The following is a 26,585-nucleotide window of genomic DNA, read 5'->3' as shown; positions in this document are numbered from 1 at the left end:
ACTGGAATATGAGTAGGGGAGGCCTGATTAGAAAGGCAAGTAATAAAAAGTAGCAATAGCAATAGGTTTGTAGACTTACAGAGAATATTTGTTTGGAAGGGGTCAGTGACCAACCACCCCCATCTGAAAGCAGAAGAAGGCAAATCATTTAAAACCTATAAAAGAGAAAAAAATTAAGGCCAATTAAAAAGTTGCCTATATTAGCCATTTTTTTAACATACTATAAAACTTAATTTAAAGGTGAACCACATGCTGGGACAAATATCCAGTGTAGGAAAAGGCCAGGAGTTGTAAATCACATTATAATAATTATATATTAAGTATCATAGGAAGCATGGATCATGATATCACCCCCTCCCCCAGCAGCCTAACAACAGAACAATGGGAAGGTAACCAGATAGCAGCTCCCTAACACAAGATAACAGCTGCCTGGTAGATCTAAGAATAGCACTTAATAGTAAAATCCAGGTCCCAATGAGACACATTCAGTTACATTGAGTAGGAGAAAGAACAGCCTGTCAGAAAGCAGTTCCATCCTAAAGTGCTGGCTCTCTCTGAAAGCACATGACCAGATTAAATGACCTGAGATGCACCTACACACCAATATTACAACTAAAAGATACATTTTTAATTTTTATATTGTAGAGTGAATTATTTGCAGTGTAAACAGTGTCATTTAGAAATAAAAACTACACCATAAAAAGCATGACAGAATCCCTTTAACCTTTAGTATCATATAGAATAGCTAATTCTAAGCGACTTTTCAATTGGCCTTCAATTTTTTATAGCCAGTTAATTAGTTAATGATTAATTATTTGCCTTATCCTTCTTGACTCTTTTGAGCTTTCAAAAAGGGGTCACTGACCCTATCTTAGAAAAAACAAATGCTCTGTAAGTCTATACATTCAGTGTAATTACTATTTTTCTATTCAGGCCTCTCCTGTTCATTTTCCAGTTTCAAATTCAACTCATTGCATGGCTGCTAGGGTAATTTAGGCCCCAGCAACCAGATTGCTGAGATTGCAAATTGGAGAGCTGCTGAATAAAAAGCAAAATTATGCAAAAATAAAAAAATAAAAAATGAAAACCAATTGCAAAATTGTCTCCCTCTCATCATCATACTAAATGTTAGTTTAAAGGTGATCATCCACTTTAAAATCATGTGACTTTTGGTCGCACAAATGGGTAAATTGAACATTTTGGTAACCGTATATAAACCTAAGCCCGTCCAAATTGGCTTCTGTGCCAGTTTATATATCTTCTTCTCTCCTTTGATGAAATTAAAGATGAGGTGAAGGTTCATTTTGGAAACTGAGTGTAATACGTGACTTTTCAGCAAGTTACAGTACGTTTCAATAAGCTTCTCTATCTTAGTCATTTGTTGATTACTTGGTGAACAATATGTTAAATACCATGCGTAGGTGTTTCTCCATGAACTTACAGGCTTTGCCAATCATCACCGTCTCCTCCTTGTGTAATATTCCAAATTGGTACTATTCCAAAAAGCGACAACGTTCAAATTGAAATGTTTTTGTATTAACTGTTAAACGTATTTCCCATCAGTTTCCAAATGCCTGATATTCATACAGCTTCCAACTGGCAGGTAGCTCTGCTGCTATTAATAGTGTGCCGGGTGTTGAGCAGCAATGGAGTCCTTACATTCTCGAAAGAATTTGAAGAAAAATGCAAAGTTTATTTGGAACCGGGGTGGTAAATCTAGATGAATCATTGGTGCCCGACATGTGTTATTTATTTTATTTTTTTTACCTCCATACAACGTTAAGATTTTGCTTTGTTTCTGGTTAAATCCCTGTATGTTGTGTTTCCTTTCCTCTGCTGTGAAATGGGCCAAAGTGTTAGAAAAATAGGAATCAAAGTTTTGATTGCAAATAAGAAACCTCAAAAAGTGACGCACAAAACTGTTCCCGGGCGTTTTGCCTGGCACATTTTTTTCCAGCTTAAAAGAATTATTCAGTATAAAAATAAAAACTGGGTAAATAGATAGGGGCAAATTTACTAAAGGGTGAAGTGACTAACGCGGGCGAAAATTCGACAGCGTGGCGTCATTTCGGTACTTCGCCGATTTACTAACAGTCGCTGGTGTAATTTCGCTAGTGAAGGAAATAGACTAGCAGTACTTTGCTCACAAACGGCTGACGAATTTGTGCTCTGGCGAATGGACGTAACTACGCAAATTCACTAAGATGCGGATTTTACTGAACGTTACCTCTTGCTCCAGACTTGCCTTCACCAGCTCAGACCAGGCGAAGTGCAATAGAGTAGATAGGACTTCCTCAAAAAATAGTTGAAAATTTTTCTAAGTCCCAAAAAACTATGGCGTCTATTAGTTTTCAGGGTGATATCCTGAAAAAGAGCGTAAATTTCCTAACATATGGCTCATAAACTATACAGTGGGCTCGTGTAGGGCATTATAACAACTCTATTTTATTAAGGTTTCCCGGGCTTGTGTAATGTAATGTATTTGCTGCAACATATACGTCCATTCAACGGTAACTTCCCGCCGTGTGCAAATTAGGCAACACTAGCGCAACTTCGCCAGTGTTCGGCGCCCTGGACGCAACTATAGATTTTAGTGAATTAGCGTTGTCTTGGCGAATATACACCTGGCGAAGTGTTGCGCGATGAGCGAAGCCATCTCTGGCGAATTTTCGGAGGTTAGTGAATTTGCCCCATAGGCTGTGCAAAATAAAAAATGTTTCTAATATAGTTAGTTAGCTAAAGGAAGCTTCATTTAAATGTGATTCTTAATCTGTGGCTCAGGACCTAAACTGAGACTCCATTCTATTTATGGTGGGTCTCCATAAAATGAAATGAACCTATACTTTTGGATTGCTAGTCTGAATCCCAAGCTGTATTTGATCAACCTGAGAAAACCCTACCATATAATGATGATCGGGGGAAATTCACTAAAGGGCACATTTTCCCATCTGAAGGCTCCTCCACACTTTGCGCCTCTATGTCAGAAATTAATTTGCAGCACATACGCTTATTCATCCAAATGCAAACTTATGTCTCGGCAGACGAATGCTGGCAAGCATTTTACATCGCACTTTCACCAGCGTTTATTTCTGCCTAATGAAACTTCGTTAACACACTTAGGTCAGTTTGAATAGGGCGAGTACATCTAGGTCATATTTATGTCTTTTATTTTTATTAAACTGCTTGAAGTGGCCACTTATTTTGAAAAATGTCCAAGGAAGCAAAATAAAGACAAAAGAGATCCTCTATTGTCCTAGACATGAGCCCACCCTAAAACAAATGTGTATATATAGTTATAACTTTTAAACATAAACATAAACGCCAGCTTTTCGGCATACAGGATATGATGTCACTGACATAAGATTGTTGAGGATGTAGCTTCATCTTATCAATTCATACAACCTAGCAAAGCAGACTCTGGTGAAAAGGGTAACCTAGTAAAAAATTCACACTTGAATGCGTGAATGAATTTGTGGAGTAACGACCATTCGCTTGAGCGAAAATTCGCCCTGCAAAACGGTGCGAAACTTGTTAATGCTGAGCTATTTCACTAGCGAATTGTCCTCTATGCCTTTTAGTAAATCGGCAATGTCCCTGCGCATTGTCTTTTTGGCAAATTTTCGCTAGCGATGGCCACTTCGCCCTTTAGTAAATTTCCCCCCAAGTGTCTACTGCTCACCATCAAAGAATTAAGAGTTATCTTCTTCTTATTATCCAAAGAGAGGTGACATAATACACGGGATTTCAGGTTTTTCCACTTTTTCACTACTCCACCTAAGAAGAAAAATTCCAGAAAACTGTGCGTAGATATCTTGTGACTGGAAGGCTTAACAATTGGCAGGATTCACAGTTTTTTGTGAGTTTTCCATCTCAGGTGGAGAAGGGTCTTATCAGTTTAAAGGACCCTCCAAGCATAATCAAAAATGACATTTGCTTTAACACTTAACGAGATGGTTCTATAACAAGTTTTAGTATATTTTAGAATTACTAATGCTAAGCAACTTTTCAATTGGCATTCATTTTGATTTTCTTTTTTTTTTTATATAGTTTTTGAATTACTTGCCTTCTTTTGACTCCTTCCAGCTTTCAAATAGGGGTCAGTGACCCCCATCTGTTATTGCTACTTTATATTACTGATCTTTCTTTTCAGGCTCTTTTTATTCATATTCCAGTCTCCTACTCAAACCAATATATGGTTGCTAGGATAATTTGGATCCTAGAGAAAAGATTGCTGCAAACTGAAGAGCTGCTGAATAAATCGCTAAATAACTCAAAAACCACAAATAATATAAAATGAAAAACAACTGCAAATTTCACTTTCTACATCATACTAAAAGTTAATTTAAAGTTGAACAACACCTTTAAAAACAGCATGTTGGGAACTGATATTGTATTGTTTTCTGGGGCGATACTGATCCGTTAAAACAATTGTATTTTACAAATGGTTTGGATTATTTGTGTGTGAATTGGCGGTTTAATTATCCCAAATAATACTGCTTATGTTTCCATTCCACAGGATAGCAATGGGAATCTGGAGTTAGCTGTTGCCTTTCTCACTGCAAAGAATGCCAAGCTTCCCCAGCCAGAAGAGGAGACGTACTATCAGACTGCACTCCCTGACAATGACAGATACATCAGTGTGGGCAGCCAAGCAGACACAAGTAGGTGCTTCCTGTTGCATGGTTGCCTATCCACGGCTTCCACCTACTTTCTGAACTATAATAAATGGGCAGCTTGTTTGTAATCACTGCAGACTGGTAGGAAAAGTAATAGTTCCTGCTGAATTGCTTACAGAAGGGAAGAACATATGAGCAAAGTTGTATGGTATCTGTCTGCAGACGCTCCATTACCTGGCTTTTGGCGTGTGGTTAATACTACTGAGAGATGCTGTGGGGGCCACTAGGAAAAATGGAGTCTATTGCAAGGCTGAAACTGCAAGCAATTATGAATCCTTTGTCTTGGAAAACAGTAAAGGGGAATAATGATTCGTCCAAATCATACATTCCCTATGGTGGAGATTAGTCGTCCAGGCTCGAATCTCCTCTACTGCGGGCGACTCATCTGCCTGTACTGCCTTCCAGCCGGCAAGAATACAAATCGCCGACGGGATCGCTCTTCGGATTTCCAAAGTCGCCCGAAGTTGCTTGTGACATTACGGGGCCAATTCATTAACTTCGAGTGAAGGAATAGAAGAAAAAATACTTCGAATTTCGAAGTGTTTTTTTGGCTACTTCGACCATCGAATCGGCTACCTCGACCTTCGAATCGAAGGATTCAAACTAAAAAATCGTTCGACCATTCGTTAGTCGAAGTACTGTCTCTTTAAGAAAAAACTTCGACCCCCTAGTTCGCCACCTAAAAGCTACCGAACCCAATGTTAGCCTATGGGGAAGGTCCCCATAGGCTTGGCTAAGTTTTTTTGGTCGAAGGATAATCCTTCGATCGTTGGATTAAAATCCTTCGAAGGATTTAAAGGAGAAGGAAAGGTTAAAACTAAGTAAGCCTTATCAGAAAGGTCCATCTAAATATACCAGTAAACCCCCAAAGTAATGCTGCTCTGAGTGCCCTGTGAAAAGAAACACAGCATTTCTTTCCTTCTATTGTGTACACATGGGCTTCTGTATCAGACTTCCTGCCTTCAGCTTAAACCTCATTGCCCTGGGCAAGAGCATGCTCAGTTTGCTCCTCTTCCCCCCGCCTCCCTTCTCTACTGTAATCTGAGCCCAGAGCAGGGAGAGACTCAGGCAGGAAGTGATGTCACACCACATTAATACTGCAGCTCCTATCCTAAACAAACAGAGAGTTTCTAGAGCTTTTTACTCAGGTATGGTAAAACATTCTACAGAATAAATATAGCATTCTAGCTTGCACTATTGCAGCTAATCTATTGGCAATAAAATGCCTCCGTAGCTTTCCTTCTCCTTTAATCGTTCGATCGAATGATTATTCCTTCGATCATTTGATCGAAGTATTTGCGCAAAATCCTTCGACTTCGATATTCGAAGTCGAAGGATTTTCATTCCCAGTCGAATATCGAGGGTTAATTAACGATTTTACTTCGACCGCAGAATACCCAAATTCAATGAAAAAAGGTTGAATTTTTTCCATTTTTTAAAAAAACTTGATGATGTAGAAGGTCCCCATAGGCTAACATAGCACTTTGGCCGGTTTAATTTGGCGAAGTATTGAAGTCGAAGTTTTTTTTTAAAGAGACAGTATTTCGATTAACGAATGGTTGAATATTCAAACAATTTTACTTCTAATCGAATTCGAAGTAAATTTGAAGTCGTAGTATCCTATTCGAAGTCGAAGTATCCAAAAAATTACTTCGAATTTAGAATTTTTTACTTAGAAAATTCCCTCTAATTCACTTCGACCCTTGATAAATCTACCCCTAAGTGTAATAACTGCATTTGAAATCTGTGAAAACTTTTATAGTAAAGTCTTTTTTAAAAAAAAAAAATCAAATTTTTAAAACTCGAATGAATAGAATTGACCCGAAAACTTGAATCGATTTCGAAACAATTTGAATTTAAAAAACTCGATTTGAGTGTTTTTCTCTGAAAGGAAGGCTGCAAAACAACTCAAAATTGATCACTGGATCTCACTTAAAGGACCATTAACATCAATTTTTTTTTATTATTAAATTTGTTAGTATTCAACAAGAAAAAAACACAAAGACAAATTAAACGTTGAAATCACTAAGTCTTTATTAAGAAATAACTTCCAGAAACTCCGCTTGCGCTCCTCTTCAGAAAAAGCGACGATCCATTGTGTGGCGCTTGATTTCTCCTGCCTGGCTATCTCCTATAAGGAAGGCAGGGAGGTGAAATCGAGCACAGCACGATGGATCGCCTTTTCTGAAGAGGAACGCAATCGGAGTTTGGGTAAGTTCTTTTGTAATAAAGACTTAGTGATTTCAAAGTTTCATTTGTCTTTGTGGTTTTTTTTTTGTTGAATACTAACAAATTTAATAAAAAAAAATTTTTTCGTTGTAGCTAACGAATTTTGTTACTGGTCCTTTAAACAGCAATTCGACAGGTTTTAGGTGGCGAATAGTCAAATTCAAGTTCTTAAAGGGCCAGTGTATAATAAATCTTGAAACTCTAATTCAAATTTTTTTTTTAAAAAACTCAAATCAAATTTGAATAACTCCCTAGTCGAATTCGACAGTTTTGACCATAAAAAAGTCGAAAATTCTACTTCGAATTTTCAATTAGACCCTTGTTAAATCTTGATAAAGACTTCACATATTTTCCATTAAACGTATGGATCAATGCAGCTACTGAATGAAGAATTACAGAAGTGAATGACATTTTGTGCCACTGAGTTGAAACAAGCAGCTGCTCAAAAAATGAATATTTGATATTTATCCAAATATTCTATCCATGAATGGGCAGTTCTTTTAAACCGGTATCAATTGATTGTGTAGACAGCCAGAAATCTTCATATTTAGATTAAACTGATATTTTGTATCTGCTAATCCCATTGCCGTCAAAGCAATAGTTTCTTATTGTGAAGTGCTTCAGTTGGAAGGCAATGGTTGTCCTTAGTGGTAATTATCTTCCAAGAAATGGGCCCTGGTTCCTTTTCCAGTGATAATTGTGGTTTTGGGGAGAGAAACACACACCCACACACCTTCACATACCCCTACCTACCTCAGATCCCAGTAACAGATAAATTCTAATTGCCCATCAGTGTGAATGCCACCACAGGGAATGTTTGATCTGGACGAATCATTATTCCCCTTAACTGTTTTCCATGACAAAGTACTGCTTGCAGTTTCAGCCTTGCAACAGACTCCAATTTTCCTAGTAGTCCCCACAGCATCTCTCGGTAGTATTAAAGGAGAAGGAAAGGTTAAAACTAAGAAAGCCTAATCAGAAAGGTCCATCTAAATATACCATTAACCCCACAAATTAATGCTGCTCTGAGTCCTCTGTCAAAAGAAACACTGCATTTCTTTCCTTCTATTGTGTACTCATGGGCTTCTGTATCAGACTTCCTGCCTTCAGCTTAAACCTCATTGCCCTGGGCAAGAGCATGCTCAGTTTGCTCCTCTCCCCCCCACCCCTCCCTTTTCTACTGTAATCTGAGCCCAGAGCAGGGAGAGACTCGGACAGCAAGTGATGTCACACCACATTAATACTGCAGCTCCTATTCTAAACAAACAGAGAGTTTCTAGAGCTTTTTACTCAGGTATGGTTAAACATTCTACAGAATAAATATAGCATTCTAGCTTGCACTATTGCAGCTAATCTATTGGCAATAAAATGCCTCTGTAGCTTTCCTTCTCCTTTAACCACTCGCCAAAAGCCAGGTAATGAAACTTGTGCAGACAGATACCATAAAACTTCGCTCATCTGTTTGTAAGCAATTCAGCAGGAACTGTTACTTTTCCTACCAGTCTGCAATACTTCTTCCATCTCAACTGCTAGCCAAAAAAAGCTGCCTGATGTTATATTGGAGACCAAAATATGAATAGCACAAAAATAAAAGGATGTGTAAAATCTATAATAAAACACATACACAACAATTCTATGGATAATGTGATTATTTCCATATAATCCTCCATAAACCCAGTTCTGTAAGAGCAATTAAGTCTGTACTCATGGTCTCTTTTTCCTAGATGATTCATTGCACATTCATTGATGGCCTCAATTGGCTAAATATTCAGCTGGCATATGCCCTGTCGGAATCTGACAGCTGAACCATATATATTCCTGAACTAGAGTCCTGCGCGGGTCCATTTTTTGGAACCCGTACCTGCAATCCGCAACCCGGACCCGCATTCTTACCTGCTACCTGACCCGCAAGTACCTTATCCGCAACCCAGAGCCGCGACCATTAAGAATCAGGAAGTGCTGTCATTGTAAACCGGAAGTGGCATCATCGGAAGTAGGCGTGATCAGAAAAAAGGAGTAAAAATCGATATTGAGAAGACCCGCAAACCTGCAGAACCGCCGGCCTGCGTCTATACCTGCCTATACCCGCAGGGTACCGCAGGTTTTTGTGGGTACCCGACCTGCTGCAGGACTCTATCCTGAACTCCTATTTAAAAAAAATATAGGATTGGTTAATTTTATTTGCACGCTTTTTTTACTTGCTCCAAACAGTATCATCATCATTATTATTATTATGTCACATCATTATTATGACCTGAATCTCATATATTCTAGATGTCATTGATCTGACTGTGGATGATAAAGATGACCTGCAGAGGGCCATTGCTCTAAGCTTGGAGGAATCCAACAGGACATTAAGGGAGACCGGAATCACTGATGAGGAGCAAGCCATTAGCAGGTAGATTCTGTTCTGTATTCCTTAATGTCGCATGGATAGATCATGTGTCAGCGGGCTGGGCGATTCAGCTCCAAAAATATAGATTTTCAGCCACTGCAATATGGATCTTTTTGGTTATTTCCTAATAACAGAATTTAATATTTTTACGGCAATGTAGTTTTTTGTCTCCGGGATATTTTCCCCTCAAGTTAAAACTATGGAAAGAAATACCAGTAACTGTCTCAAATCATTTCCCATTACAGATAATGGGGGATGTGCCTTTACACATAGGCTGGTCAGTAATGAAAAGGAGACGTGGCACAATTCCTGGTATTTCTTGTGGTTTCTCTCTAAGGGGAAAAATAGATATCTCTGTTTATGCCACTGGTTTTGAAATATACATTTATTCAACATAATGAGATATATAAACAGTTTTTTTGGTTAACTTTGCCCAAGGGTATTAGAAGCCAGCATTGCAGAGAACAAAGCATGTCTTAAACGGACACACACCGAGGTCTGGAGCGACTCTCCCAATCCTTATGATCGCAAACGTCAAGAAAAGTGCCCTGTTGGATTAAAGAATGTGGGTAATACGTGCTGGTTCAGCGCTGTCATTCAGGTATGCCTGACCGACCCCCTGCTGACTACTTGTTATTAGGGATGCACCGAATCCACTATTTTGGATTCAGCCGAATCCTTCCCTAAAGATTCAGCCAAATACTTAACTGAATCCAAATCCTAATTTGCATAAGCAAATTACGGGTGGGAAGGGGAAAACATTTTTTACTTCCTTGTTTTGTGACAAAAAGTCATGCGATTTCCCTCCCCGCCCCTAATTTGAATATGCAAATTCGGTTAGACCGGGCACAAGGATTTGGCCGAATTCTGCTTAAAAAGGTCGAATCACGAACTGAATCCTGGATTTGGTGCATCCCTTCTTGCTATACTTGTAGGTTTTAAGCTCCCCCTGTGACTGTTATCGCTCTACATTTATGAAAAATGTCCCAGCCCAAAGAAGTTTTCTGCTGGATGGGCCACCAGCATGTTTCTCCAGCCTCCTGAGTATCCTTTGTGCTGCAACTGTGGTGTGCATGGGACAAGTCTGAATGATGACTGAAGCACAGGGGATACCTGGAAGGCTGGGAAAATATGGCGTTTCGTTCTTTGCAGAGAACTAGCCACAAGTGCACTTTTTTAAGGAATCCTCAGATTTTTCCTAAGGTATATGGATACCACCCTGAGCACTTGTGTGTGTGAAATACGGTTAACTCTTCTAAACAACGTTTTCGAGTGATTCAAAGGTAAACAAGATGTGTCAGTGGACGTTAATTAAGGAACAAAAAAGAAAGCGTAGTAATTTAATAGTCCCGGTGATCTCAAGCTGTGAGTGAAACCCAATAGCGTGACACATGTAGGTTGGAGAGTCAGCACATTTTCTTGTTTACTAAACGTATTGTATGCGTGTGCCCTTTTGAAACCGTAAAACATGACCTGTTTCTGTTTCACATCTTAGAATCAAACTACATGAGTGTTTCGTTTACCTATCCCTATTCTGATCCTTCATAAATGCCATATTTATAAATATGTGTCCAAAATATTGCAAAAATGTGTTTTCCGCCTCAGGCCTGGTAAAATCCCATTTTTGTCCTAAGGAAAGATGAACAACTTTTGGGGAAAAATAAGGTAGTAACAAGTGAAATTGAAATACTGATAAATATGTTAGATTTTAACCACATTTCCGGTCATTTTCTTTAAAGGAGAAGGAAAGGCTGAGTTAACTTGGGGGTGCCAAAAGTTTACTTACCTGAAACCCCGGGCCGGTGCTCCTATCAGGAGAAAACTGCACCAGTCCGTGAGTTCTGCCCGTGAGCACCATAGAGCGATCGGCTTCCTTGTTCTTCTTCTTTCTTCGCGCGGTTGCGCAGTAGAGTGAAAAGCAGAACTTTAACAAAGAAGTCGTTTATTTCGTTCTACTGCGCATGTGTCTGCCCCGGGAAATTTGAAGAAAGAAGAATAAGAAAGCCGATTGCTCCGTGGTGCTCACTGGAATAACCCCCGGACCAGTGCAGTGGGGTTTCAGGTGAGTGGATACAATCACTTGGGGGTGCCTACCTTTTTTTTTTACCCCAAGTTAACTCAGCCTTTACTTCTCCTTTAAAGGCAGCAATATCTCTCCAACTTCACCAAACACTCGCTACTAAATGTTTTCTAAACATTGACAAAAACTAATCAAAAGAAATTGAAATTCTAGTAAGGATGAGGGGTAGTTCAACTTTTAGGATGAGGGGTAGTTCAACTTTTAAATAAAGTTAGGTTTTAGTATGCTGTAGATATGATATTCTAATACAATTTGCCATTAGTCTTCATTTTTTATATTTCTGGTGTTTGAGTTAGCTTTTTGTTCAGCAGCTTTTCCTATTGGAATATCAACATCTATATAGTTGCTAAAGTCCATGGTTTACCCTAGCAACCAGGTAATGGTTTAAATGAGAGACTGGAATATGAATTGGGGACTGCTTGAATATATCCTCACAGAGCCATGGTTTTATTGGTTGCCAGGGTCAGTGAGACCCATTCGAAAGCTGGAAAGAGGCAGAAGAAGAACATAGTAACATAGTATGTTAGGTTGAAAAAAGACACTTGTCCATCAAGTTCAACCTTTAAACTTTTTTTTAACCTCCCTAACTGCCAGTTGATCCAAGAGGAAGGCAAAAAACCCCATTGAAGCCTCTCCAATTTGCCTCAGAGGAGGAAAAAATTCCTTCCTGACTCCAAAACGGCAATGGGACCAGTCCCTGGATCAACTTGTACTATGAGCTATCTCCCATATCCCTGTATTCCCTCACTTGCTAAACACCATCCAACCCCTTCTTATACCTATCTAATGTATCAGCCTGTACAACTGATTCAGGGAGAGAATTCCAAATAATTAAAAAGAAGGCAAATAATTAAAAAAATTATATATAAAAAAAAATGATGTTATACTGAAAGTTAACTGAAAGGTGAACTATGCCGTTAAAGGGCAACTAAAGTCTAAAATAGAATAATGTTAGAAATGTTGTATTATGTATACTAAATATGAACAAGATCTTACTGCACCAGAAGCCTAATAAGACATGATTTATGCTTTCAAAGCTGACGCAAGGGGCTGTCATCTTGTAACTTTGTTAAACATCTTTGCAAGACCAAGACTATGCACATGCTCAGTGTGATCTGGGCTTCAGTTGGGAGGGTAAGCTTAGGGATTGTCATACATGATTAAAACAGCACAAGTCAAATAATATCTGCCATAGAAGCAAATACAACAAGACTAATTCATAATCAGAATATACAGACTGTACTGGGTCTGGGGATACAAATCTCTACACAGTCGCAGGCTGCTCTACAGGGAAACAAACAAAGCTGCTTGAGTTCTGGGAAGTAAGGTTGGGGCTCCCCCCCGCCATTTGAAAGTATGATCGTTTCCCTGCAAAGCAGTTAGGGACCGTCTGAAGTTTCCTATCCACAGCTGTTAGAGCAAGTAAAACGAAGGGGGAATTTCACTGCATACAGTCGGGTTTATTATAAAAACAGTAGACATTTTTTAATTAAAGTATATTGGAGATAGGGTTCTTTTTCATTAAAGGAAGTAAAAATGGGATTTTTTTTTTTTTTTTTGCCTTTACATGCCCTTTAATGTACTATAAACAACCTAAGAATAGTCAGCACATTGTGTATTTTGAATGGGCACTAGGTGGTCATTATAACATTTAATTATAGGCTATAACGATAGTGTCAGGATCTTCTTCCTATTCCTAAAAAAAAAAAATGTGCCCTAGCTAAGTAGCGTGGAGCTTTTGATGTGTATGAGTTTGTTTATTTAAAACGGGATTTTAATTTGTTGATACTAAACTGTCCTACTCCCATGAAATCAAACTCATCCCAAGTCCTTAACAGATTGTAACAGATGGGAGCTGGTTGTAAAGAGCAGCTTGTTTACTTGCTAATTTATATGCATGTTTTTGTTTAGTCTGACTTGATAGCTGCAGCGATACTATTACTTTATATATTACTTTATATATTACTTTATATCTCAGGCACGACAGCTTTCAACAGTTGCCTGATTCCTGTAAACTGAGCCGTGCACCTTATGATTTTATCCCATATATTAATTCCTGGGCCCCACTTATTATTACAGGTGCAAAATTTGTTATCTGGGTTTTCCAGGGATCTTTTTGCAAAGAAAAACCATATATGATTGTTTTGCTGTTGCCACTGAGCTTGGTTTTTCTATTACTCCTACATTTGGCAGCTATTAGCATAATGCTTTCTAGGTATAGGATCCCTTATCCAGAAACCCATTATCCAAAAAGCTTCAAATTACAGGATGTTCCTTTTAAAAAAAATAATTCTAATTTTTAAAAAAAAGATTTCCCTGTTTTTAGTTATAATAAAACCATACCTTGTACGTTACTAAGCTGCACAAATCCATATTGGTGGCAAAACAATACTACTGGATTTATCTGATGTTCAAATGATTCTTAATAGACTTAAAAGGATACTGTCATGGGAAAACATGTTTTTTTCAAAATGCATCAGTTAGTAGTGCTGCTCCAGCAGACTTCTGCACTGAAATCCAATTCTCAAAAGAGCAAACAGATTTTTTTATATTCAATTTTGAAATCTGACATGGGGCTAGACATTTTGTCAGTTTCCCAGCTGCCCCCAGTCATGTGACTTGTGCCTGCACTTTACGATGGAACTACTTTCTGGCAGGCTGTTATCTCTTCTACTTAATGTAACTGAATGTGTCTCGGTGGGACTTGGCTTGCGTTCTTATATCTACCAGGGAGCTGTTAACTTGTGTTAGGGAGCTGCTATCTGGTTACCTTCCCGTTGTTCTGTTGTTAGGCTGCTGGGTGGGGGAGGGAGGTGATATCACTCCAACTTGCAGTACAGCAGTAAAGAGTGACTGAAGTTTACCAAAACACAAGTTTTTGCTTTTCTGTACTGTACTTTGTCTCATGTTTGTTTTTGTTTTTTTTTACTATTTTAGTCGTTATTTAACCTACTGGAATTCCGCAGACTGGTTCTGAACTACAGCCCCCCTGCAAGTGCTCAAGATGTACCACGAAACCAAAAGGTAATATACTTTTTTATAAACATTCAGCTGTTCCTTTATCACAATGCATATGTTGTGAATTAAGAGGATTGCAGTATTCCTATTTCTATACAGGTATGGGACCTATTATATCCAGGATTCGGTTTGGGATTCGGCCAGGATTCTGCCTTTTTCAGCAGGATTCGGAATCCCTGTGCCTGGCCAAACCGAATCTGAATCCTAATTTGCATATGTAAATTCGGGGCGGGTAGGGAAATCACGTGACTTTTCGTCACAAAAGAAGATTTTTTTTTTCCACTTTATCCCTTCCCTGGTCCTAATTTAGGGTTCGGTATTTGGCCGAATCAATGATTCAGGGATTTGTCCGAATCTCAAATAGTGGATTTGGTGCATCCCTATCTAAAATGCTCAGGACCTGGGGTTTTCCCGGATAACTGGTCTTTCCTTAAACCTTAAGTCTACTTAAAATCATATAAACATGAAATAAACCCAATAGGCTGGTTTTGATTCTAATAAGGATTAGTTATATCTTTGTTGGGATCAAGTACAAGCTACTGTTTTATTATTACAGAGAAAAAAGAAATCATTTTCAAAAATTTGGGTTATTTGATTATAATGGAGTCTATGGGAGAGGACATTTCCATAATTCAGGACTTTCTGGATAACGGGTTTTTCTGGCCAAGTGCACTAATTCTTGAGTATACTGTACATTAGCAGATACAAGAGGCAACCTGCCTGCAGTTGATTGGCTACTTAATCGAGTCCTTGTGTAAAGAACCTGTTTCATAAAGATGGTATATTACACTGTATGCTGTACAAAGTAAATATTTGTCCTCCAAAGGGTGAACGCCCTATGCATAGGTAACGTGCTGTATCGTACAAATAAAACAATATATCAATGTGACAATTCATGATACCTAGTGGTAGATGACAAGAATAGATTGTGAGCACAGGCATTAGAGAGGCTTTGAACGGCGCATGCACAGTAGGATCATTTCGCCGGGTACGGATCTACTGCGCATGCGCCAAAAGTCACGCGCATGCGCAGTAGATCGTACCGGCGAAATGATCCTACTGCGCATGCGCTGTTCAAAGCAGGAAGAAGATCGCGTGGAAGAAGATGTCGTCGGTGAACTCCCTAGACTGGACCTGCACAGAATGGTAAGTAACAAGTTAGGGGCATTTGCCCAGCGGGACGGGTAGGCCAGGGGGCGGAGGGAGGGTGGGCAACAAACGGGAGGGGGGGGGTTTTGCGCCGACTAGGTTTCCTTCCCCTTTAAGCACACCCCTTGCACAGTATGGACAGAGCTGGTGTACAGTCAGGCCCGGACTCGCAATCTGTGGGTTCTGGCAAATGCCAGAGGGGCTGCTATAAGGTGCCATAGAAAGTCAGTATTTAGTGGGCTGGTGGGGGCTGTTTGGGCCTCTATGTGGGCTGATTGGGCCTCTGTGTACCTGAACACAAATAGGCAGGGCCTATTTTAATTCTCAGTCTGGACCTGTGTACAGCTGAAAACATTCAACAGCTCTATGGTGGAAATTGTTACTTTGCACTAGGTGTACATTTCCTGCTGAATATCATAGAAAAGTCATCAGCTGCCATTAATTCACTGGGGAATGCATTAATCGGTATTGGCATCTTCCTTTACTTTTCCCAAGTTTCCCTAGCACAGGCTTAGCCTTAGCCTATAAGTGTGTGTAACATGAAATGCGCAAGGCTGCACTGATTTGACATCATACATTTTCACTGATTTTACTGCCTGGTTAAAGATTGCCTTTTTCAGTGCCTGCTCTACAATATTCCTGGTTTAGACAATGACAAATATTTCTCTACTGCACATTCACTCTAACTCTGTAGAGGGACATCTGGGAATGCTATTTTTTTGGTGATGCGTTTGGCACATTTATTTTTCTTCAAAGAAGCACTAGCCCAGTGAAAAAATAATGTCCTTTAAGTGATTTTTGATTCCCTTGATTTTATTTTTCCTGGGGAAATTTTAGTTGATAGTTTCCCTTGGCTAATGGGACATATTTCAGATGGCACAAAAGCACTCCTTGCACAGCTTCATGCCTTTACTCGATGAATGAGAAATAATGTATTAGGTGTGTATGTATATGTATACAGTTGGGTCCAAAAATATTTGGACAGACCACTTTTTTTTTTCTAATTTTGATTCTGTACATTACCACAATGAATTTTGAATGAAACAACTCATATGCAGTTGAAATGCAGACTTTCAATATACGTATATATATATAAAACAAGGGAAAGTTGTGCTCACCACTAGTTTTTAAAACCATTAGGCGGGGGTGCAATGAGGGTGTGACCACAAAATACATATAGACAAATACAAGAGTCCTCAGCACTCAACCCATTATCAATATATTTAAGACAGCGACATTTTGTGCTACTGCTACTAAAAAATGCCTTACCCTTTAAACAAAACAGGGATTGTTTGTCCATATATTACAATATATTTAAGCTGGCCAACTACGTCAAAGTCATCCCATATCTGGCCAGTCATACACTCAATTTTCATCTGATTCATTAAGAATTCTATTGCTGAATTATACATTTTACAAAGGGACTAAGTTTTACCTGCAACTTACTTGCTGCTTTCAAAGTAAAACTCCCAAACTTGGCTGCCCTTTTATTAGACACCCGTGGGATCACCTGACTATAGCTGGGAAGGGTGGGAGCTACAACATAGAGTTGGTACCACTAGCTCTGCCTAATGGGCTGGCACCATATAAATAAATGACAATACAAGGAAAAGTTGGATTTGTCTGCTCTGTGTTTCCCCTGTCTCTAGAGTGACTATTCTATCAGGCTTTTGATGCTCTAGGGATTTTCTTTCAGTTTTATTCCCCCTTCAGGAGATACAGAATGGCACAGAAATGCTAAGAATTTTTTTGGTTGTCTGAAACTGCTCGGTCCATTCTCCTTGCAGCTAAACCTCAGCATCATGTTCCACGGCTGGGGAACCTTATCCTCGTCACAGTGTTTCCCTTGTAAGAAAAATGCTGTCACATATTTTACACTTCAAAGGAACACTGCATATAAACAGATACAATGTTATATTCTGAAGTCAAACGCTTCCGTTTTCTTTAATGAATGTGATATCAGCCCACGTACAGATTCTAAACACAGCTCCTCTCTGTCTCCCCCACTAACAGAAGCTTCATTTGTTCTCTTACACTCAGCAGCCTGAGGCTTGGCACTTTGGCACTGTCTCTGTTCAGTCAAATGAGTTTCCTTTTCAGCTTCCTCCTAATTTTAGCCACTTCCTTTATAACTCCTCATTAACTGAGGCTTGTCTGGGTAACAATAATAACGAATGTGTCATATACAAAATAGAGAGCCATAACGCTGTGTTTCTGCACCTCTCTACCTATTTAAAGGGAAAAATGCACTCCTAATTATTTTTATATATATATATATATATATATATATATATATATATATATTTAATTATTTATATTAAATATATATATATATATATATATATATATATATATATATATATATATATATATATATAATACACGAAAGCTATGAATATCTTGTAAATTATACCCTTATAAACAGTGAGTTCTGATGTCATCAGTTATAAACGGTGAGTTCTGATGTCATTTCTGTCACATGACTCACTGAAATTTGTGTATATCGTGAAGAAAGTACCCCCTCTCAAAAATTTTATGGATATTATAAGTAACCGAGGAGTTTCATGACCATATAAAAGTACGAGGCCGAAGGCCGAGTGCTTGTATACAGATCATGGAACTCCGAGGTAATTTCTAATATCCCTGTATTTTGCAACTGGGGGTGTTAAAAAAAAAAAAAAAAAGGCGCATGAACAAAAAATATATATAAAGATATGTGTAATATATAATAAGAAACATTTTTTTATTTGAACTTTGAACAATGTCTTAATATATACCTGCAAACTGTGACCATTTCCCCTTATTTCCCCTTTCTAGGAACATAGGAATTTGCCTTTCATGCGTGAGCTGAGATACCTGTTCTCTCTAATGGTCAGCTCCAAAAGAAAGTATGTCGATCCATCTAGAGCTGTTGAGATTCTCAAGGATGCTTTCAAATCCAATGACTCTCAGCAGGTAAGACTGAGAAACGCTACTCTTACTATAGGTCATCTAGGAAATAGATAAGCCAAGCAATTCTCAGGCCCTGCTGGAGCAGATGGCACCATAATAGCAAGAACAATTGCCCATACCTGTCACTCATTTGTAAGACATTAAAGTAGGTGAACACTAACATGTTAATGCTTACGATTCTCCTATACAATCAAACCTCAAATTTATATCACCGGATTTTAAAGTTTTCCCACATTTTACACTTTTTTTGTGGTCGCACCAATTTATAATGTTAATGAGTGCTTTTCCCAGATTTTGAACTTAAAGGTTGTTTTAGTTGTTGATTTTTCTTTAGTTGTTGTTTGTTCCCTCTGAATGTTATTTTTTATAATGTTAAATGCTTAAAAATACTTGCTTAAACTACTAAGATGCTTATTTTCCGCTCATTCTGTCTGTAACCTCATAGAGCCATAAACAAATCACCTATTGCTTTAAGTTCCTATTATTAGAGGCCTTGCACATGTTGTCCCATAGTGTAACATTAATTCTGCAATACTTAGACCCTTGTCCTAAACACAGTAAATTTCCTATTTCAAAGTAAAAGGGACTCCTGTGTTTATATACTTTGAACACGTGAATATGTTGCTTTTAACACATTTCCCATATTTCTCCCTGCAAAAAAAAACATAAAATGGGGGGTCCTACTGTATATTTTTGCTTCTTCTCACAATTGAGCAGTCCTTCTCAATTGCTTATTTTATATTAATATTTGTGAACAGTTGTCCTAGTTTAAATAGTTGCAGCTGTAAATTTAAACTAAAAACAAAAGGAATCTTGGAAAAAAACTAGAGAATCCCCACCTAATTCTAAGATTGTGCCTTGCAAATATCCATATCGTTGTCTCCTTAAGCTTAGCTCCATATTCCTGGAGAGCAGATGCATTGATTTAGACAACGTCATGTCTGATGCTGCAGTTGGTTTGTTTCTGACTATAGAACCAGACCCATAAGAAGTCTGTTTGGTTTGTTTCTGACTGTAGAAGTCTGTTTGCTCTTCTGTTTATTATGCTTAATGAAATGTTTTTGTTCCTCTGTTCTCTCCAATAGCAAGATGTCAGTGAATTCACTCACAAACTCTTGGATTGGTTGGAAGATGCTTTCCTGATAAAAGCCGAAGAGGAAAGGTAGGACACTGTAGGTACAGGCAATAAAAGTAAAATTCCCTGGTGCAGTGCAAATGCAGCTATGACAGCCCCTGTAAAGCATTCGGTACAGAATGCTTATACATTTCATTGACCACTACAGGATAATTGCATTGCCTATTACTGTGCAGTTCCCAGATTGCTGTATGGTAGGGGTGTAAGGGCCCGTAGGCACAGTTGGAGTGCGGACCAAGGAGGAGGCAGTTCAAGCAAACAAAGAGGGTTCGGCAATAGAATGGTCAGAGTTCAGGCAAGGGGTCAATCCAGGCAGAATAGGGTCAAAAAGGTAATTCAGGCAAAGGTCGGTATACAGGAATCAATATAACAATACTAGAGTCACACCCAGGAATGCACAAAGTGAAACCTATACTTGGGCAATGTTGCAGTAGTCAAGCTCCTTTAAATAGGCCTGTTTTGGCGCCAAAAGCTGGGCGTGATGACACTGGCACCCGTTCTGACGCCGGCGTCCATTCTGACGCGGGCGAGAAGATGCTGGCGTCACAGCGCTCCGACCATCAGGATCCAAGTGGAGGAGCAGGGCGCCGCCATTTTGGAGCGAAGCTTGGCGGTGAGTATCGGTTTCCTTTACAAGGGGTTGCTCTAGCTTGGGGAATCCATTTCCTGGTGCTCACCTGACTATTTCCTTTCTGGCAGAAGCCTATCATGCTTTATGGCAGGAATTTTGTTTATACTCTTGTTTTTGTCTGAAGCCAAGCAGCGAGCTGGCTGACTCGAAGATGATTGTACATTCCGTTCTCTCTGCATGTCAGGGAGGGTTGTGTGAACTTAAGAACTGTCATTAAAGACATGAGACTGATAGGCAGGAGGCCATTGAGAGTAATGCTTCTCTTAGTACAGGCATTCAAGGCACAGGACTTGTCCAGGTCCACTAAGGACTGTCACAGAGGTCTGTTCTAAGATTTAAACACATGTCTTCCTGGGCCAGTCTAACTGCCATCTAGGTTATCCATGGGGAAACTGTGAAGGGCCCACTTGTCCTGAAAAATAATATTTAATACTGTACTCAGTCACATAGGGACATTCATGTCCTATGTGCAAAGGGTAGTGCAGCTCTTGCGAACCTCTTGCACTAGATCATCCAGCACCGAGGACATATTGGATTACTTTAGTTCAGCTCTCCATAGAAATCTTTGGTTTATTATAGTACAAATGTCATACAGACATCTGCAAAGGATATTGCTTGTATGTCAAGTTGTAATATCTTGTATTAGGCTAGAGTTACGCTTATGACTTTCATAGCTGCTGCCAATTATGGGTGACCTGTTAGTTCGGCCCAGAGGGACCACATGTAGATCATTGAGGCAAATCAGTCCAGATTGGGATGGAGGAGCATTTCTTTGGAGCCCATATACAGTCCATTTTGGCTTCTATAGGGACCTATTCAGAGGCCTATATTTGCTCTTGTGTTGCTTTTTATGTGCAGCAGAATAGAGACGTCACAAGAGGTGGGGTGACTGTTGTATTTATATACCATTAGTGGAGCATTGCACTCTACTTGCATTGTAGAATCTTATAGACCATAAGATATATATATGCTGCCTGCTTGCAGCTCAATAGTATTTACAGACACTCTAGATACAAAGCAGGAATCACAGCACTGGCTTGAATGGCTGCCCCCATGGCTACAGAGCAGCTTGTTTATATTGTATAAACCAGTGATCCCCAACCAGTAACTCGTGAGCAAAATGTTGCTTCCCAATCCCTTGGATGTTGCTCCCAGTGGCCTCAAAGCAGGAGCTTATTTTTGAATTCCAGGCTTGGAGGAAAGTTTTGGTTGTATAAAAACCAGGTGCACTGCCAAACAGAGTCTCAATGTAGGTTGACAATCCACATAGGGGCTACCAAATGGCCAATCACAGCACTTATTTGGCACCCCAAGAACATTTTTCATGCTAGTGTTGCTCCCCAACTCCTTTTCCTTCTGAATGTTGCTCACGTGTTCAAAAGGTTGGGGATGCCTGGTATAAACTAAAGTAGTACTTATCCGTTATCTACTGTGTATCCTGTGCTTGAATGGCTGCCCCCATGGCTACACAGCAGCTTGTTTATATAAACTATAGTAGTACTTATCCGTTATCTACTGTGTATCCTGTGCTTGAATGGCTGCCCCCGTGGCTACACAGCAGCTTGTTTATATAAACTATAGTAGTACTTATCTGTTATCTACTGTGTATCCTGTGCTTGAATGGCTGCCCCCATGGCTACACAGCATCTTATTTATATAAACAATAGTAGTACTTATCTGTTATCTACTGTGTATCCTGTGCTTGAATGGCTGCCCCCATGGCTACACAGCAGCTTGTTTATATAAACTATAGTAGTACTTATCTGTTATCTACTGTGTATCCTGTGCTTGAATGGCTGCCCCCATGGCTACACAGCAGCTTGTTTATATAAACTATAGTAGTACTTATCCGTTATCTACTGTGTATCCTGTGCTTGAATGACTGTCCCCATGGCTACACAGCAGCTTGTTTATATAAACTATAGTAGTACTTATCTGTTATCTACTGTGTATCCTGTGCTTGAATGGCTGCCCCCATGGCCACACAGCAGCTTGTTTATATAAACTATAGTAGTACTTATCTGTTATCTACTGTGTATCCTGTGCTTGAATGGCTGCACCCATGGCTACACAGCAGCTTGTTTATATAAACTATAGTACAGGTATGGACCTGTTATCCAGAATACTCAGGACCTGGCGTTTTCCGGATAACGGATCTTTCCGTAATTTGGGTCTTCATGCCTTAAGTCTACTAGAGATTAATTAAAACTTAAAAAATAAACCCAATAGGCTGGTTTTGCTTCCAATAAGGATTAATTATATCTTAGTTGGGATCAAGTACAAGCTACTGTTTTATTATTACAGAGAAAAAGTATAAAATTTGGATTATTTCGATAAAATGAAGTCTATGGGAGACAGCCATTCCGTAATTCGGAGCTTTCTGGATATCGGGTTTCCGGATAAGGGATCCTATACCTGTAGTACTTATCTGTTATCAAAAAAAAAAAAAACCTTTCCCCAACAGACATTTTTTGTTTGTTTTTAATAATGATCCATTATCCAGAAAATCCCCAGGTCCCAACATTCAGCATAATAAATTGTATACCTGTATAACTAATATGAAACTGAATAGCACCTCCAAACTGTAACTGTAGTGCAGACTAAAGATGAAAGAGCAGAAGAAATAATGGGGCACAAGGGCCAGGGAGAAAGTTTTTGGGTGAAAAAGGAAGACATGAGGAAACTAGTTTGTATCATCATGACTGTGTGTTTTTTTTTTCTTTTACAGAGATGGAGAGAAACCAAAGAACCCAATGGTGGAATTATTTTACGGAAGGTTCCTGGCAGTGGGTGTACATGAAGGTTGGTTTTAATGGGTTTGTTTTGTCATGAGGCTTTTGTGCGTCAGAGTCATTATTGGTGGTGATGCACAAACAGTTACAACTAAAAAGTGTAGATCATGGGCTTGTAATTATAATAGAAATGGACTGCTGCCTGTTTTTAGATGACCCTCACAAGCTGAGAGCTTTTTGTGACCCCCTCCATTGATGTGTAATTCACAATGCTTTCATGGCTCTGTAGCAGTAAAATGACTCAATTTCCATAGCTCTTATGAGCGGAGGTCAACACAGCCTTGCAAGATAGCCTATTCTTCTGTTTGCACTTTTCTCTTTTGTTTGTATTATATGGGAATGCTATGCTTTTGTAAGCATTAGTGATTGGCAGGAGACTTATTGTTTCATATTGTTTAAATTTATAGCATTTTTTTACTATGACAAAAAATACAAGAGCTTTGCAGAATTTCTGACGTCCTTCTTTGAAGTAGGATATTTAATCAGGTTCCCTTTGCTCATGATAAGGTTGCAGATCTAAATAAGAATAGGTGCAACAGTCACTGTAATGTGGTTCCAAGGGTATCTAGAGCACCATATAGGCAGGTAGTATGAATAAACATGGGGACACAAGGTACACAAGATATAGGACAAAGTAGCCCCATATTTTAGTTTGGGACAATTAGTTGTCCATATTGAAATAATTCTCTCTTTGCACCAGTAGCCAGAATATAGTGGAATTAAATGGAAGTTGGAAGGGTGCCCTTCTGCTTTTAATTCAGGAAGAGCTGATGCCCTATAAACGTGCTGCAGAAAGGGATTACAATTTCCGTTTGGACAAACTGACAGATTCACAGGATCGCAGGATAGATGAATCTGATGAATCTCAAAGATCGATTATAGGGATGGCCAAAAATTCGGTCTGTTTCCTTGTCATAACGACCCATGCTTGGGTACCATTAGTGTTGCACTATGCTTGTGTGCTACCTTTGTCTGTGAATTGTTCTACAATTTAACCCCTGGGCAGTGTGTGTAGCTATTCTAACATAATAATGGTCTTAAAGGAGAACTAAACACTAAAATTTAATAGGGCTAAAAATGTCATATTTTATATAGTGAACTTATTGCACCAGCCTAAAGTTTGAGCTTGTCAATAGCAGCAATGATCCAGGACTTCAAACTTGTCACAGGGGGTCACCATCTTGGAAAGTGTCTGTGACACTCACATGCTCAGTGGGCTCTGATTGGCTGTTGAGAAGCTAAGCTTAGGGCTCGTCACTAATTATCCAGCAGAAAATGAGCTTCCCCTGTAATATAAGATGATGCTACAGGTTTGCTGATTATTAAATTCTGATGCTAATTGCTTTGGTTTCTGTGCTGCCATGTAGTAATTATCTGTATTAATTACTAATCCTCCTTATATTGTGACATTTCTATTCTATGTGTACTGTATATTGTGAGTGGGTCCCTAAGCTCAGTAAGTGACAGCAGCACAGAGCATGTGCAGTGAATCAGCAGAAAAGAAGATAGGGAGCTACTGGGGCATCTTTGGAGACACAGATCTTTACTGCTAAAGGGATTTGGTTGGCTGGTCTGGTACAGAAGCCCAAAACATAATGTACAAAATTTCAACCTACTTCTTTAGTTTAACTTGACATCACTTCCTGCCTGAGTCTCTCCCTGCTCACTCATAGCTCTGGGCTCAGATTACAGCAGGAAGGGGAGGAGGGAGAGAGGAGCAAACTGAGCATGCTCAAGCCCGTGCCCTGGAGGTTTAAGAAGAAAGTCTGATACAGAAGCCCATGAGTACACAACAGAAGGAAAGAAATGTGGTGTTTCTTTTGACAGAGGACTCAGAGCAGCATTACTTTGTGGGTTTACTGGTTTTCTGATAAAACTTTCTTTGTTTTATCTTTTCCTTTTTTAAGGATCCATATGCTCTCATAGTGTAAGCATGCCAAAGCTATTTAAAAATTGTAAGGTTTGAAGCTCAAAGTGCCTTGTGACTAATGACTGCTCAGAAGGGTGTGTACAGGCTCATTCTTGTTATTTGGTAACAACTCAACTCCACTTACCAGTTTTAGTAACAGAATTAGGAACAAGTATGTTGCATGTTATAGCTTTAAAGAGACACTTACCTCCTGCTGGCAGCTTCCAGCCCTGACATCTCCATCATGCTTCAGGGGCTAGTGCAGGGGCAATCATATGCAAAGGCCTGTGCACTCAGAAATACTGTAAAACTTAGATGAACTCATTCACAGCTGTAGTCCGTTATGATCTTGCCCACAGTACTTATGGGGTAAATAATAAATGGTGCAAAGTTCCTACAGGTCTAGTATCCTCAGCAGCAAATCAGCAAGTTGCGTTTACAAATCATCTGATTGATAGCAAATGGTATATATGGGTTACTAGACCAGGGCCCTAGTGCATTTCATTATATTACCCAAAAAGAATATAATATAATATAAGAATAACTTTGTCTCACTCTTCCCCCAGTATCTAGCTTGTGCACATTTATTTTCAAGCTCTTACCTTTAAAATTTGTATTCCAAGGAAAGAAATTTGAGAACACGGAAATGTTTGGGCAGTACCCACTACAGGTCAATGGCTTTAAGGACCTGCACGAGTGCCTAGAGGCTGCCATGATTGAAGGGGAGATAGAATCGTTGCACTCAGAAAACTCGGGCAAGTCAGGCCAAGAGGTGAGATACTCCAAAATGAGGATGTACTCTGTGATAACAAATGGCACGTCACTTTTAAGTAAAGTCTTTGCAGAGGACAGGTAAAGGCACGGGGGAGGCTCCAAGCCTGCCACCAAAGGTAGTAGGATGGAATAGAATAAAATAACACTGCATAGGTCCAATTATAGATCAGGGAAAAAACAAATACCAGAACCTAGTGCAATATTGTTAAAGGGATACTGTCATGAGAAAAAATTCTTTTTTCAAAATGAATCAGTTAATAGTGCTGCACCAGCAGAATTCTGCACTGAAATCCATTGCTCAAAAGAGCAAACAGATTTTTTTATATTCGATTTTGAAATCTGACATGGGGCTAGACATATTGTCAATTTCCCAGCTGCCCCAAGTCATGTGACTTGTACTCTGATAAACTTCAATCACTCTTTACTGCTGTACTGCAAGTTGGAGTGATATCACCCCCCCCCTTTTTCCCCCCAGCAGCCAAACAAAAGAACAATGGGAAGGTAACCAGATAGCAGCTCCTTAACACAAGATAACAGCTGCCTGGTAGATCTAAGAACAACACTCAATAGTAAAAATCCAGGTCCCACTGAGACACATTTACATTGAGTTACATTGAGTTACATTGAGAAGGGAAAAACAGCAGCCTGCCAGAAAGCATTTCTCTCCTAAAGTGCAGGCACAAGTCACATGACTGGGGGCAGCTGGGAAATTGACAAAATGTCTAGCCCCATGTCAGATTTCAAAATTGAATATAAAAAAATCTGTTTGCTCTTTTGAGAAATGGATCTCAGTGCAGAATTCTGCTGGAGTAGCACTATTAACTGATGTGTTTTGAAAAAAACAT

General features: G+C 39.2%; 1 protein-coding gene across 4 annotated transcripts in view; it reads left to right on the top strand.

The window, feature by feature from the left end:
• Positions 1-26,585, top strand: part of usp25.S (ubiquitin specific peptidase 25 S homeolog) — a 79,166-nt gene that overhangs the window by 17,651 nt on the left and 34,930 nt on the right. For all 4 annotated transcript variants that reach the window (XM_041583354.1, XM_041583356.1, XM_041583355.1 and 1 more), the window contains 8 exons: positions 4,517-4,661; positions 9,180-9,303; positions 9,739-9,901; positions 14,318-14,404; positions 18,365-18,502; positions 19,585-19,661; positions 22,994-23,067; positions 25,590-25,738. In XM_041583354.1, coding sequence (XP_041439288.1) covers positions 4,517-4,661; positions 9,180-9,303; positions 9,739-9,901; positions 14,318-14,404; positions 18,365-18,502; positions 19,585-19,661; positions 22,994-23,067; positions 25,590-25,738 — 957 coding nt within the window. The remainder of the gene's footprint in view (positions 1-4,516; positions 4,662-9,179; positions 9,304-9,738; positions 9,902-14,317; positions 14,405-18,364; positions 18,503-19,584; positions 19,662-22,993; positions 23,068-25,589; positions 25,739-26,585) is intronic.

The sequence above is a fragment of the Xenopus laevis genome, chromosome 2S (genome assembly GCF_017654675.1).
Source record: "Xenopus laevis strain J_2021 chromosome 2S, Xenopus_laevis_v10.1, whole genome shotgun sequence".
Classification (NCBI taxonomy): domain Eukaryota; kingdom Metazoa; phylum Chordata; class Amphibia; order Anura; family Pipidae; genus Xenopus; species Xenopus laevis.
Note: the sequence above shows the minus strand (reverse complement) of the source record. Positions and strands in the feature narration are given on the sequence as shown.